We start from the raw sequence: 16112 nt of genomic DNA on the forward strand, positions 1-16112 counted from the left end.
AGAGACATGATGTTCATTTGAATAAGAAAATGTTTTCAAATACTTCCAAAGTAGATTTAGCAGAAATTCTTTTGGATTTATGATGACTTGTTTGCCTTACACTCTTTCACCTGAAATGTAATTAGAATTATTATTGTCATGTGTACAAAGGAAAATGGAAAATTGAAGAGCATGCCCACTGTCACATGGGAAGTAAGGCTTTCATTGTTCATTCCAATTTTTTTATTATTTAGAATCTATAATATTTGTACAAAGCAATGATAAATTGGATCTTCTCCTCCATATTGTCAAGATTATTTTTTAGTAATTAAATGCATTAGTGTTTAACTGTTACCAGGTATAAATTTGCCCTCCACAATTGGAGATTGTTGGGTAGTATAAGTACATATGAAGAAATCTAACCCAGAATCAGATGTCCTTTTGGAGAACCACAGTATAGTCAAACTTGTAGGTAGATCTTTGGCTTTGTCAGGGAGGGAACCTTTTCCTTCTACCCTTGTAGGTTCTTTGGCTGGTCTAATTAAAAAATATTGACATAAGATAGTTATAGGCAAAAAAAAAAAAAAAAAACACCACAAAAGGTAATTTAGTTATGTACAGGAGCCCTTTAAGAATATGAGACCCGAAACAAGTTGGGCAGTTGAGCTATCCTGAGCTTGGGAATGGGATAGGGGCCTGGGGCTTCAGAGGGGAATAGGGTAAGTCACAGGACTATAAGAAGACCAGATGTTTGCTAATTAGATGTTGCCTGCCATAGAGGTAGGTAGTCATTCACATAAAAGTCATCTCTGGTACTGGCTGTCTCTGAGCCTGGCCCTGTAACTAAATTCTTTTAGGTGAATTTAGGTAGTTAAAGGAGAGGTAAATGTTTCTCTTGAGTCTACTGGGTCGAGGTCTCCTTCGGCTCACAATAATCCAGGTCATGGCGTGTTTTGGGGTCACTATCCTGCTTCTCTTTACCTTCTAATTATTAAATCTCTCTGGGAACAGGTTTCCAATATACAGTTCTTCGCAAAACCAGAAACTGCAAATATGTTACCCATGTGTTGCTCTTGTCCTAGTTTCCATTCATGACAGACATTGCTAATCAATCATAGCAGTTTTCCTGCTGAGCTAGGACTTGGCTCTAAGTTCTTTTCAACACAGCCTCCTAGGCAGGCACTTCCAATTGATCAAAGATGTCATTCAAGAGGAAAACATCTCTGTTGGAATGGATATCCTTACACTATCTTTTTGAACATTTTTTTTTCATGTGTAAGCTCCTATATAATTTTGTAGTTTGACAGTTCTATCAGCAAAATTTGGCAAAAAAAAAAATGTATGCCAGTCCCATTATTTCCTCTGAATAATGCTCAGGGATGTACTAAAGTCACATTTTTCTTTTCTCTTATATTTATTTTTCAGTATTTATTTTTCCTATTAACATATGTGTTCCAATAATGTTAGGGATGTCAAAAACATACTAATGGTAGAGGTCCATAAACATGCAAAGGAAAGAATCAATCTAGGGGAATAAGTTCTGATTCCTTACATGTAAATTGAATCAAATATAAGAAAATAAAAATCAAAGTTACTTTACTTTTACTATTTTCTGTGATGGAAAAAAACTCATTTCTGTCAACTTGAGTAATACCTGAATTATATATTTCTTTTTAATAGCCTTTGAGCTTGAGTGTTCAATTTTTGGGACTGTTAAATCATTAAACCATGACTATAGATAGGTATTAATCCTTATGATAATTAGTAATATTTCTTTGTCTTCAGTTGTACCATCGAAACACAGACAATTAACCCATCTTTTAAGAATATAAAGTAGAATAGTTAACTGTTTTTATATTTAACTAACTACTTCTTTCTCCTCTATCTTCTGCTCTCTTATCTTTTTGTATAATTAATTTAATGACTCTTGTATGTTGGTCTTAATTCCTTGATAGTTCCTTAATTATTTTGGTCTCCTCTCAGTGCTTAGGATAGAACTTGGAACAGAGAAGTCATTTAATAAATATTTTGAATGAATATAATTAGTAGTAAATGATTTGGTTTTAGAGAAAGAAAAAGAGGAAACAAAAGGAAATTAGATTCAAAGCTACTGGGGTCGCACACAGTCGGACACGACTGAAGTGACTTAGCAGCAGCATCTACCTTACTTCTAAAAGGGACAGTACCACACCAGCGGCACCTGGTGTTTCTCTCTCGCGCCTTTGGTCTTGTTGTGTGGCCCGACTTGCCCCGCTAATTCTCCATAATTCCATTTGAGCCTTGCCTCCTCTGTAAGTGTTCCTTAGGCTAAGAGGACTTAGTTCGAAAAAAGGAAAAGTGAGAGTAATGCTGGACACTCCCTTCTCTGCCTCTGTTGAACAAGTTGGATTATCCTAGAAAAGTAGGTGAGGACAAAGTGGGAAGAAGAATCTTCCCAGGGCATCTGAGATGCAGTTTCTTAGGACTGGGGCTTTTGAAGCTGCATGTCAGGTTGAGAATTGGATCAGCTGACTCAGGAGTACATAAAGAAAGGAAAAACTGAAGACTCTATCCAGGGGCAGGTGAGTCAGAAATCATCCTTCAGGAAGCATCCCATCCAAGCAAAGTTGCGAAAACAGAATCTAAGGTAAAGGGGAAGTTCAACGTGGAGAGGTTTCCAGTGCTACTGAGAGTAAGTTTTTGTCATATTAAGGAGGAGCTGTTAAAAACACTGAGCCTGACCAGATGGATCTGGGGGCATGAAATCATTGAGAAAGTTGTAAATGGGAGCAGCTGGTGTAAGATGCATCCAAAGACTGATGAGCTGTGGAGCCTGCCAAGTTAACCTAGATGGCGGGAGTTTGTAGTGAATCCAGGAAGGAGGGTTGCGTACTTCCGGTGGAGGAGTGAAGAATTTGATGGGTATTGGGGCCCCTTTTTTTTCTTTTGATCATCTAATATGAAAATAATCTGAAATTTCCTTACCATTATTCTCAGCTAATGAATTTTTCTATGTACAATATTCTTTTCTTTCACAGCATAATTTTTCCTTTACGTATTGTACTATACAAATTGAGTATTATCATAATGATTTATCCAGATTCATGATTGGAAGAATACTGCTAATCTTGGTTAAACAAATGTGCTCCTTTCTTCCTAGGCCTCCTATACTCAAACAAAAGATTGGTTTGCCTTAGCAAAACAATGTCAGCAAACAGTACCAACCTTTTCACTACCATCTTGTGTATTCCACGACAAAATTGAATCACCAGTTGTTTCATCTGCTTCTGGTAAGCAGTAAAGGACAAGGATAAGAATGACCCCAGAACTCCTTTTTACGTCTTTTGTTGTTGTTATTCTAAACTTACAACACTTAGTGGATAGGGAAAAAACTGGTATCTCCTGCAGCTCCACTTTCTACTCTTTTCTAAGAGACAACCTCGTATAGTGAAAAGAAGAGGGGTTTAGAACCCAACTCTGATACTTACTAGTTTGTGACTTCTGCAAATTATTCCACTTCTGGTAACCTTGATTTTGTCATCTGTAAGGTTAAACTAATGATGCATACATACTGAATATATAAAATGTTTAGTGCTTGGTACCTGGTAGACAGTCAATAAATATTTGCTTTATCATTATTTCCTATTACAGTTTACAAATTCTTATTATTAAGAATTTGAAATAAAGTGGGTACAACTTTTCTCTCCTCCCAAAAGTAAATAGTGATTTATGGAACTTGAGTTATCCTGCTAAGTTCAGACTATTTTTCACCTTGAAAAGCAGATAAATTTCTACTGTGGGTGGATGAACTTTGGTAGGTGACAGAAACTTTTCATAAATAAAGGGGACCTTCCAGAAATGGTCCAGAAAGGACTTCCCTTGTGGCTCAGACAGTAAAGCGTCTGCCTTCAATGCGGGAGACCTGGGTTCAATCCCTGGGTCGGGAAGATCCTCTGGAGAAGGAAATGGCAACCCACTCCAGTATTCTTGCCTGGAAAATCCCACAGATGGAGGAGTCTGGTAAGCTACAGTCCGTGGGGTTGGAAAGAGTCGGACATGACTGAGCGACTTCACCTTCCCTTCCCTTACCTCCAGAAATGGTAGTAATTAACATATGATATTGCTAGAGGAAAAAAAATCTAGCAATGTGATTCAGGAAGGGAATTCCACAATTCACTAAGTTATTGCACAGTTCCTTTGATAAGTACCAGAAACTTCTGAGGGTGATAAATCTGGAGTCTCTAGAATTGAAACTAAATCTAGGTAAAGAGGGAAATCATCTTTCTAATTGGAAATTACGGAATATATAGATTTCTTACTGTTGCCTCCAAATAGTGAAGTAGAAAATTGGAGAGTGAAGTTAGTGAACAGAGAGAGAAAGGATACCAGGAAGGCAGTGAGTGGAAATGCCAGGCTTGTACTCTCCCTCCGTGTTTGTGGGGTTGAGTGTATACCCACTATCCTTTCACAGGTCTACAAAAGTCTAATCTCAATTTTAGGGAAATTTATTATACATATTTTCAATTAAAATTATGAAATATTTTCAGTTTATTGAGATTTGAAATCTATTACTGAGAAAATTGAGGTTGGGACACATGGATCAGGGTTTTCCAGATCCATGGCTTTGCGAGCAGTAGATTTGCCATGTGAAATGAAGCACAGACATCAAATATTTCACTGATATCTGAAAGACTTAAAAAAAATAAGGGCTAGACTATATCTTTAGAAGAAGTGTAAATGTAGTCCAGTTGTATTTGTAAGTCTTCACAAGGACTTTATGCAATTTTGTAATTTTAATGATAGGTTGTAAGTGTAGTAGTAATAGAATTTTTCTCATAAAACAGTTTTTTTTTTAATTGCTAATATGACTCCAATTCTTGTCTGTTCATCTATCATCTCATCATCTATGGTAGCTAATTTTATTTTACCATGCACCATGAAACATTAAAGTACACACAATCATTTGGTATACACATTCTAATTCTTTAATAGACTTGGCCTTTGTATGTTGACATTATCAGCCTAAAATATTACATTTTAAAAGTGTGTCATGTCTTTTTGAAGATCCTCTTTATTGAGCATAGCAAATATTTAGTTCATCTGCCACCAACATCCTCTTCAGGTCCAGGGAAGATATGGCCAATCCCTGTTGGCATTTCTTTTCTCTCAGTTCAGTTCAGTCGCTCACTCGTGTCTGACTCTTTGCTACCCCGTGAACCACAGCACGCCAGGCCTCCCTGTCCATCACCAACTCCTGGAGTCCACCCAAACTCATGTCCATTGAGTCAGTGATGCCATCCAACCATCTCATCCTCTGTCGTCCCCTTCTCCTCCCGCCCTCAATCTTTCCCAGCATCAGGGTCTTTTCAAATGAGTCAGCTCTTTGCATCAGGTGGCCAAAGTATTGGAGTTTCAGCTTCAACATCAGTCCTTCCAATGAACACCCAGGACTGATCTCCTTTAGGATGTACTGGCTGGATCTCCTTGCAGTCCAAGGGACTCTCAAGAGTCTTCTCCAACACCACAGTTCAAAAGCATCAATTCTTTGGTGCTCAGCTTTCTTTATAGTCCAACTCTCACTCCATACATGACCACTGGAAAAACCATACCCTTGACTAGATGGACCTTTGTTGACAGAGTAATGTCCCTGCTTTTTAATATGCTGTCTACGTTGGTCATAACTTTCCTTCCAAGGAGTAAGCGTCTTTTAATTTCATGGCTGCAATCACCATCTGCAGTGATTTATAACATCTAGTTAACAATTAAAAGAAAACTTTTACATTCATATCTGATCTAATAGCCTTTTATGATTTAATACAGAGAGTTTTATCTTCGATGATGGAGTTCACCCCAGGACGAAAAAGGGCCTATTAAAAACCACTAGATTAACCTCCGAATTTGAAGAAGATGGGTCTGTATCTCTACAGGACACTCCTTCTCAAGCTCTTCTGAGGATATACCTTGAAAAGCAACAGACTGTTGATGAAAGTCTGACACTGCACTTCTCAACATGTGACGAGTTTTTAAGATCTTATGTCTCCTTTATCTTGAGAGTGGCAATTCATCAAATTCTTGGAGCAACACTTAGAGAAAGCCCAGATTACGTAAATTTCAGAAACGTAACAGAAGTGGTGTTTGATGACATTGGGGGGCCTACCTCTGGCAAGAATGTTTTGTTCAATGAAATGCTAAGGGAAGAGTCGGGAGACGTGTTAGAACCAGCAGTTTCAAAGCCTGACAGCGTTGGACTCGACAGCAGGGCTGATTGGTGTATTTCTCACAAAACTTATGACATTGGTAATAGAAAGGAGTTTGAAAGATTTAAGAAATTTTTAAAAGGTACCTTAGGGGAGAAATATTGGTGGCTATGGATGGATATTGAGAGGTTAAAAGTTCTTAAGAATCCTGGAAGACATCAAAGGTATTTCTTTTTTTTTTAAATAGTTTTAAAACCAAATTATAAAATATTAGTTTGGGTCATCTAAGCACAGACAGAAGGCCTGGAATAAATATATAAATGTAATTTATACTTTTAGAAGAATTAATAATAAGATTTATTTTATTATAATAAAATTGATTTACATAAAAGGTACCTTATGCCAGCGTAAGGGGCTGGCTGTTCCTGGCAGCCTGCTCAGTTAACAAATTCTATGGTCTTTAGCCAGATGCCACTTAGATATATCTGAATGAGATATCTGCTGGATACGATGCTGGATGTTCTCGAGAGAGCCTCTTAGGTCTGATGGGGCATGGGCCTTTGTTTAGCCGCTCCATATGTGTCAGGTCACTGTAAGTCTTACGAACCTTGGAGGACCCCGCTTTATGTCCTTCTCTTGTCTGTGTTCTCCTGATCTGCTCTGAACTCTGAAGTAGACTGGGATCCCCATTAAAGGTTTGACTGAGTAAATACTGGAGACTGGACTATTCCAGTTACTCGGTGGCGTTCAGATCACAAAGCTCATTCTTGTACATAGTTATAAGAGCAGGGGTTACCAAATGGTTGATTATGAAGCATGACCTAATTGATCCTGGGATGGAAGGCTGCTACCACTTTCTAAGACATGTTAGGGAAAGGATATACAGTCAACCTACATAGGTTCTTGAGAGTTAATACTTTATTAGTTCCTGTTGTTGCTGTCATTAATTGCCACAGATTCAGTGGCTGGAAGCAACATAAATTAATTTTCTTCTGATTAAAAGGTCAGAAGTCTAAATGGGTCTGCAGGCCTGCATTCCTTCTGGCACTTTGGGGAGAATCCATTTCCTTGGCTTTTCCCGCTTCTGAGGCCATCTGCTTTCCTTGGTTCAGGGCCCCTTCCTCTGTCTTCAGAGCCAGCACCATGACATCTTTTCTCCTCTCTAACCTCTGCTTCTGTCCTCCCATCTTTTCTCTGTGACTGTTAGCCTCCTGCCTCCTTCTTAGAAGGACTGTTAATGATTACATTAGCACCAGCTAGATAGCCCAGGATAATCTCCCCAGAAGCCTAATCACCGCTGCAGAGTCCCTTCTGTCATGTAAGATCACATTCTGAGGTTCTGGAGATGAGGGTGTGGACATCTTAGCAAGGCCATTGTCCAGCTGACCACAGCTATCCCTGCCATTCCCATACCTGTGCGAATTATTCTGACCTTCACATTGGTACTCCTGTAACTCACTTTCGGTTCTTTGTTCAGTTGCTCAGTCGTGATCCTGCTCTTTGTGACCCCACTTTTGTTTCTAAGAGAGTTCATTACTTGCCTGAAACATTTTGGAAGGGAAAATATTTGGCTAGTTGAGTATTGTGTCACCAGGCATGTGTGTGCCTATTTGTGTGTGTTTTATTTCAGACATATTGAGAAGATGAAAAAATGCTTTCTAGTGAGCAGTGGAGATTACTACCTTTCTGCAGAAGTCTTATCAAAATTTAAACTACTAGATGGATCTCAGTGGAATGAAGAACACTTAAAAAAAATTCAGACTGAGGTTTTAAAGCCCTTACTTCTTTATTGGTAAGAAAAATAATGAGAATCAAAGTTATTTGCTTTCACATTTATTAAGCTAGTTACAGGTTATACTTTTTGTCTTAAGGATATACGACTTATGGGAATTTTAAATGACAAGATTATTATATTATCTTCGGCCTTCTTTAAAGTACCTATCCTTTAGATAATGTTGGTGTTTGAGGGACTTGCAGTTCATCTCAGTTGCTCAGTTATGTCGACTCTTTGCAACCCATGAACTGCAGCACACCAGGCTTCCCTGTCCATCACCAACTCCTGGAGCTTACTTAAACTCATGTCCATCCAGTTGGTGATGCCATCCAATCATCTCATCCTCTGTTGTCTCCTTCTCCTCCCGCCCTCAATCTTTCCCAGCATCAGGGTCTTTTCCAATGAGTTGGTTCTTTGCATCAGGTGGCCAAAGTTTTGGAGTATCAGCTTCAGCATCAGTCCTTCCAATGAATATTCAGGAATGATCTCCTTTAGGATGGACTGGTTGGATCTCCTTGCAGTCCAAGGGATCAGGATGGGGAGCACGTATACCTGTGGTGGATTCACTTTGATATATGGCAAAACCAATACAATATTGTAAAGTTAAAAAAAAAGTCTTCTCCAACACTATATTTCAAAAGCATCAATTCTTGGGTGCTCAGCTTTCTTAATAGTCCAACTCTCACATCCATACATGACTACTGGAAAAACCATAGCTTTGACTAGACAGACCTTTGTTGGTAGTGTCTCTGCTTTTTAATATGCTGTCTATGTTGGTCATAGCTTTTCTTCCAAGGAGCAAGCGTCTTTTAATTTCATGGCAGCAATCACCATCTGCAGTGATTTTGGAACCTGAAAAATAAAGTCTCTCACTGTTTCCATTGTTTCCCCATCTATTTGCCACGAAGTAATGGTGACCAGATGCCATGATCTTAGTTTTCTGAATGTTGAGTTGTAAGCCAACTTTTTCAGTCTCCTCTTTCACTTTGATCAAGAGGCTCTTTAGCTCCTCTTCACTTTCTGCCATAAGAGTGGTGTCATCTGCATATCTGAGGCTATTGATATTTCTCTGTTACAAGATGGATTTTAACTCCATGTTAACTTTGTGAATGTATCCTTCTACACTTGACCTCTTATGCTCAGTATCTCTTCAAATTGATGTGTGTGTGTTTGTGTGCATGTGCGCACATGTACAATAGCTCAAGTTAGATTTATCATCTCAATAAACATTCCATGAACACTTCCTATGAGCCAAGTGCCGTGCTAAGGGTACAAGGGTAAAACATAGTCAAGTCTAGGGATCCTAGTCCAGTGGGAGGAACCTACATGTGAAACGAGCGTACTAAAAGCAAGTGTGGTGGATGCACAGGACACAGAGAAGAGGGAGTATTTCACCTGGGACTCGAGGGACTCTGTAAGCGTGGAGAAGAGAATGGGCCTCGTGAAGGAAATGTATGCTATCTGAGGATCAGTGAGCTGTCCACTGTGGCCGTGATTGATCTGATGATGTCACTTGCCTGCTTTAAGGCTTTCACTAGTTACCCCCAAGCTTTCAGTGTAAGGTTCGAATTCCTTAAGGTTAAAATTCCTTTAACAAATAAGGTCATCATGATTTGTCCCTTGCCTCCGTCTCTCGATTATCTCCCATCTAGGTATTTCAGATTACTTGTATACTTTGTATTGTCCCATATATAGAGAGAATGTTGTTTTTCTCTGTATAAATTTCTGTTCTTAAATATTTAAGAAGGGCAGAAAGGTATAAATTATACTATAATATGCACCTAAATACACACCACCCAGCTTAAAAAAATTACAAATATAGTAGAAGCTTTCCTTTTCTTAATTTAACTGTTTTGAGAGAATGATAGATTCATATGAAGTTGTAAGAAATTACACAAAGATTCTGTATACCTTGGGCTTCCCCGATGGCTCAGAGGTTAAAGTGTCTGCCTGCAATGTGGGAGACCCGGGTTCGATCCGTGGGTTGGGAAGATCCCCTGGAGAAGGAAATGGCAACCCACTCCAGTATTCTTGCCTAGAGAATCCCATGGATGGAGGAGCCTGGTGGGCTATAGTCCAGGGTCGCAAAGAGTCGGACACGACTGAGCGCTACTTAACTTTCACTTTCACTTTCTGTATACCTATTACCCAGTTCACCCCCCGACCCCCGCCACTCCGCCCCGGTGGTAACATCTTGCTTAACTGTAGTACAATATTGCAGTGATGGAATTGACATTGATAAAGCTCAACAATCTTTTTTCATATTTTGCCAGTTTCTCGTAGTTTATTTCTCTGAATATAGTTTTGTCACATGCACTTGCCATTACAGTCAAGATACCGAGCAGTTACACTACCACGTGCATCCCTTTGGATTGCTCTCTTATCAGCATGCCTGCCTCTTACCTTCCCCCTTTCTCATAATTACTGGGAAACTACTCATCTGTTATATAAATGAAATAGTGTAATATGTAATTTGGGGGGATTATTTTTTCATTCAGGATAATTCCTTTGAGATGCATCCAAGCTGTTTTGTTCTTCATTACTGAGTAGTGTTCTGTTGTGTGGATGTTACACATACAGTCTCCCATTGAGGAACATTAGGATTGTTTTCAGTCTTTTGATATTACTAATAAAGCTGCTGTGAACATTCATGTACAGATTTCTGCATGAACATAAATCTTCCTTTCTCTGGAATTAAAGTCCAGGAATGAGATTAGTGGGTCATATAATCTGTTTTTAGTTTCAATAGTGTTAGTGGCTCAGTCCTGTCTGAATGACTCTTTATGACCCCGTAGACCGTAGCCTGACAGGTTCCTCTGTCCGTGGAATTCTCCAGGCAAGAATACTGGAGTGGGTTGCCATTCCCTTCTCCAGGGGATCTTCCCAACCCAGGAATCAAACCTGCTGCTGCTGCTGCTAAGTTGATTCAGTTGTGTCCGACTCTGTGCGACCCCATAGACGGCAGCCTACCAGGCTCCCCCGTCCCTGGGATTCTCCAGGCAAGAACACTGGAGTGAGTTGCCATTTCCTTCTCCAATGCATGAAAGTGAAAAGTGAAAGTGAAGTCACTCAGTCATGTCCGACTCTTAGCGACCCCATGGACTGCAGCCCACCAGGCTCCTCCATCCATGGGATTTTCCAGGCAAAAGTACTGGAGTGGGGTGCCATTGCCTTCTCTGGATTAAACCTGGGTCTCCCGCATTTCAGGCAGGTTCTTTACTGTCAGAGCCACTAGGGGAGCCAGGGCATGGCTGCCCACTCCAGCATTCTTCCTAGAGAATTCTATGGACAGAGGAGCCTGGTGGACTACAGCCCATGGGGTCACAAGGAGTCGGATGTGACTGAGGGACTAACACTTTCACTTTCATGGATTATGCCTATGGTGTCAAGCCTGAGAACTCTTTGCCCAGTGCTATATTTGGAAGATTTTCTCCTGTGCTGTTCTTTAAAAATCTTACAATTCTATGTTTTAATTTAAATCCGTGGCCTGTTTTGAGTTAATTTTTATATAGGGTGTGAGGTTTAGGTCAAGGTTCAGTTTTGTTTTGTTTCTTGCTTATGGATATCCAGTTGCTCATCCTCATTTATTGAAAAGACTGTTTTTCCTCTTCTTTTCTATGTTTTACATTAACATACAGTAAAAGCAAACTGTATAGATTCACGTAACCACCATGACAGTCAGTGTACAAACATCACCTTAGGAAACCCTCAGAGCACCCTTTTGTCATCAGACTCTTCCTCCTCTCTTCACCCCTGGCAACCGCTGATCTGTTGTTTGTCGCTATATTTTTGTCTTTTTTTAGAGTGCCATGTAATTATACAGGATTAACTTTTTGAGACTGGCCTCTGTTGGTCAGCATCCTTCCACTGAAGCATAATGCATCCAAATTGTTGCACCTATTGTAGTTCGTCCATTTTGTTATTTTGACTTTCCAGTTGTTCACCGTTGGTAAGTAGAAATGTGATTGACATGTGTGTGCACTCAGCTCAGGTTGGAGAGAGCAGAAGCCCTTCCATCCCAACTGCTAACCTCAAACAGGCCTGCTGCACCTCCTGGCTCTTCCGGTGCTCCTCCATTCTCAGGCCATCAGGCACTTCCTTACTCTTGTGGCCTATACACCGATGTCATGCAGGTCTTGTGGCTGATCTTTTGTACCCACTGCCTGTACCTTGGGGTTTGTGGGCTACCTTGTCACATTAGCACGTGTTATTCTAAACATTGTCCATGAGTTTTTGGTTTTGCTATCTAGTCATGCTGTTTTTTTTTCTTTAAATTTTATTTTATTTTTAAACTTTACAATATTCTATTGGTTTTGCCAAATATCGAAATGAATCTGCCACAGGTATACATGTGTTCCCCATCCTGAACCCTCCTCCCTCCCCATACCATCCCTCTGGGTCGTCCCAGTGCACCAGCCCCAAGCATCCAGTATCGTGCATTGAACCTGGACTGGCGACCTGTTTCATACATGATAGTATACATGTTTCAATGCCATTCTCCCAAATCTTCCCACCCTCTCCCTCTCCCACAGAGACCATAAGACTGTTCTATACATCAGTGTCTCTTTTGCTGTCTCGTATACAGGGTTATTGTTACCATCTTTCTAAATTCCATATATATGCATTAGTATACTGTATTGGTGTTTTTCTTTCTGGCTTACTTCACTCTGTATAATAGGCTCCAGTTTCATCCATCTCATTAGAACTGATTCAAATGAATTCTTTTTAATGGCTGAGTAATACTCCATTGTGTATATGTACCACTGCTTTCTTATCCATTCATCTGCTGATGGACATCTAGGTTGCTTCCATGTCCTGGCTATTATAAACAGTGCTTCGATGAACATTGGGGTGCACGTGTCTCTTTCCCTTCTGGTTTCCTCAGTGTGTATGCCCAGCAGTGGGATTGCTGGATCATAAGGCAGTTCTATTTCCAGTTTTTTAAGGAATCTCCACACTGTTCTCCATAGTGGCTGTACTAGTTTGCATTCCCACCAACAGTGTAAGAGGGCTCCCTTTTCTCCACACCCTCTCCAGCATTTATTGCTTGTAGACTTTTGGATCGCAGCCATTCTGACTGGCGTGAAAAGGTACCTCATAGTGGTTTTGATTTGCATTTCTCTGATAATGAGTGATGTTGAGCATCTTTTCATGTGTTTGTTAGCCATCTGTATGTCTTCTTTGGAGAAATGTCTATTTAGTTCTTTGGCCCATTTTTTGATTGGGTCATTTATTTTTATGAAGGGTTTCGGAGATGTAGAAAAACAATATTGCTGACATTGCCATTTTCTCAGAATCCTTTCTTACCTTTTTTCTTGATCTAGCTAAATCCTGTGTATTCTTTAAAATTCAAACCTAAGTACAAAGAAACACTCATATATTTCCCACCATGTTGGTTGGGAAATAAAGCATTGCGAAGAGCCCTGAAGGTGCCTTGCTGGTTGCACCGTCCTCCATCCACTTGGAGGTAGCTACTTTCTGGACTTGTGATTACCACCTTACTTTTCATTGCAGTTTTACCAAACATGTATGCAAATAAATCCCTGAACATGTATTTTTATCTTCCTGTTCTACAGCTTTATAAAAACGGAATCATGTCGCATGCCTTCTTTTGTGTCTTCTGTCAACATTATGGGTTTCCCTGGTGGCTCAGACTGTAAAGAATCTGCCTGCAATGTGGGAGACCTAGATTTGATCCCTGGGTCAGGAAGATCCCCTGGAGAAGGAAATGGCTACCCACTCCAGTATTCTTGCCTAGAAAATTCCTTGGACAGAGGAGCCTGGTGGGCTGTAGTCCATGGCATCACAAAGAGTCAGACACGACTGATTTGACTGTAACTGTATTGAGAGTTTTATCCATTTTCACTGTTGTATACAGTATTCCATTGCATCAACATACCACAGATTATTTATTGTTTTAAAAAATTTGTGTCATTTTCTCTTTTTACAGTTACAAGCAATGCTGTACGCATATCCCCTTTTCCAAAATAGTTGTACCAACTGCACGCCCACCAACAGAATATGAGAGTACTTATTACTACAAATTCATGATAACATTTGATAGTGTGAGATTCTTAAATTTTTGGCTATGTATTTGGTATGTCATTGGCGTGTGGTGTTTTTAATTTGCATTTCCCTGATTATTGTTGATGTTGATAACTTTTCAATATTTAGTGGTCATTTGGATTTCAGCTTTCATAAGTTCCCTGTGTATCTTCTTTCCCACTTTTCTTTTGAGAGATACATAGATAGATGGATAGATATAGATAGATAACACACATGTACACACACATAACACTGGGGGGAGAGGATAGGGAGCAGGAAAAGAAGAAGAAATTATTAGAAAAGGGATGTGGCAAGACTGATAATTGTGAACACATATTATATGTTCTGATTTTTGAGGCTTATTGCCTAGATTAATCTTAAATCTGTGTTCCCTCTAACTAGGGCACCAAGATTCTGTGTTACTCACACATCCTCAACAAAACATGCTAGTGCCGAGCTGAAATTCTGGCACCTTCGTCAGGAGCAGCCGAGGAAGGATGTTGACCCTTTCCCACAAATGGCAACCCTCTTGCCGTTAAGACCCAAATCTTGCATTCCACAGCTACCTGAGATGCAGGTAGGTTGTCCAGCGATACTTTGATCTCTTAAGTTTGTACTGAAATGTCGATGCTTGGGTTTTGTACACTAGCCCTGAAGTTTTATCATAAGCTTTTAATTTTTTTTTTTTTTGTTTTTGTTAATGTGCATGCTGCAGCAATTGGGAAATAAGAAAATCTATGGTTTGTTCTTGGAGAAGGCAATGGCACCGCACTGCAGTACTCTTGCCTGGAAAATCCCATGGATGGAGGAGCCTGGTGGGCTGCAGTCCATGGGGTCACCAAGAGTCAGACACGACTGAGCGACTTCACTTTCACTTTTCACTTTCAAGCATTGGAGAAGGAAATGGCAACCCACTCCAGTATTCTTGCATGGAGAATCCCAGGGACGGGGGAGCCTGTTGGGCTGCCGTCTATGGGGTTGGACACGACTGAAGCAACTTAGCAGCAGCAGCAGCATGGTTTGTTCTTCACCAGTCTGCCAATGTGATTTTTGAAAATGCACAATCATGTTGCTTCAGTTCAGTTCAGTTCAGTCGCTCAGTCGTGTCCGACTCTTTGTGACCCCATGAATCGCAGCACGCCAGGCCTCCCTGTCCATCACCAACTTCCGGAGTTCACCCAGACTCAGCGTCCATCAAGTCAGTGATGCCATCCAGCCATCTCATCCTTTGTCGTCCCCTTCTCCTCCTGCCCCCAATCCCTCCCAGCATCAGAGTCTTTCCCAATGAGTCAACTCTTTGCATGAGGTAGCCAAAGTACTGGAGTTGCAGCTTTAGCATCATTCCTTCCAAAGAAATCCCAGGGCTGATCTCCTTCAGAATGGACTGGTTGGATCTCCTTGCAGGCCAAGGGACTCTCAAGAGTCTTCTCCAACACCACAGTTCAAAAGCATCAATTCTTCGGCGCTCAGCCTTCTTCGCAGTCCAACTCTCACATCCATACATGACCACAGGAAAAACCATAGCCTTGACTAGACGAACCTTTGTTGGCAAAGTAATGTCTCTGCTTTTCAATATGCTATCTAGGTTGGTCATAACTTTCCTTCCAAGGAGTTAACATCTTTTAATTTCATGGCCGCAGTCACCATCTGCAGTGATTTTGGAGCCCAAAAAATAAAGTCTGACACTGTTTCCACTGTTTCTCCATCTATTTCCCATGAAGTGATGGGACCGGATGCCATGATCTTCATTTTCTGAATGTTGAGCTTTAAGCCAACTTTTTCACTCTCCACTTTCACGTTCATCAAGAGGCTCTTTAGTTCTTCTTCACTTTCTGCCATAAGGGTGGTGTCATCTGCATGTCTGAGGTTATTGATATTTCTTCTGGCAATCTTGATTCCAGCTTGTGCTTCTTCCAGTCCAGCGTTTCTCATTATGTATTCTGCATATAAGTTAAATAAGCAGGGTGACAGTATACAGCCTTGATGTACTCCTTTTCCTATTTGGAACCAGTCTGTTGTTCCATGTCCAGTTCTAACTGTTGCTTCCCGACCTGCATACAAATTTCTCAAGAGGCAGATAGGTAGTCTGATATTCCCATCTCTTTCAGAATTTTCCACAGTTTATTGTGATCCACACA

At 40.3% G+C, this 16112-nt stretch overlaps 1 protein-coding gene across 4 annotated transcripts in view; it reads left to right on the forward strand.

Moving 5' to 3' along the window:
* RGS22 (regulator of G protein signaling 22) overlaps positions 1–16112 on the forward strand; it is a 143300-nt gene that overhangs the window by 38437 nt on the left and 88751 nt on the right. For all 4 annotated transcript variants that reach the window (XM_070803121.1, XM_070803119.1, XM_070803122.1 and 1 more), the window contains 4 exons: positions 3119–3248; positions 5779–6379; positions 7786–7947; positions 14377–14551. In XM_070803121.1, the coding sequence (XP_070659222.1) occupies positions 3119–3248; positions 5779–6379; positions 7786–7947; positions 14377–14551 (1068 nt within the window). The remainder of the gene's footprint in view (positions 1–3118; positions 3249–5778; positions 6380–7785; positions 7948–14376; positions 14552–16112) is intronic.

This window comes from Bos indicus, chromosome 14 (genome assembly GCF_029378745.1).
Source record: "Bos indicus isolate NIAB-ARS_2022 breed Sahiwal x Tharparkar chromosome 14, NIAB-ARS_B.indTharparkar_mat_pri_1.0, whole genome shotgun sequence".
In the NCBI taxonomy this organism is placed as follows: domain Eukaryota; kingdom Metazoa; phylum Chordata; class Mammalia; order Artiodactyla; family Bovidae; genus Bos; species Bos indicus.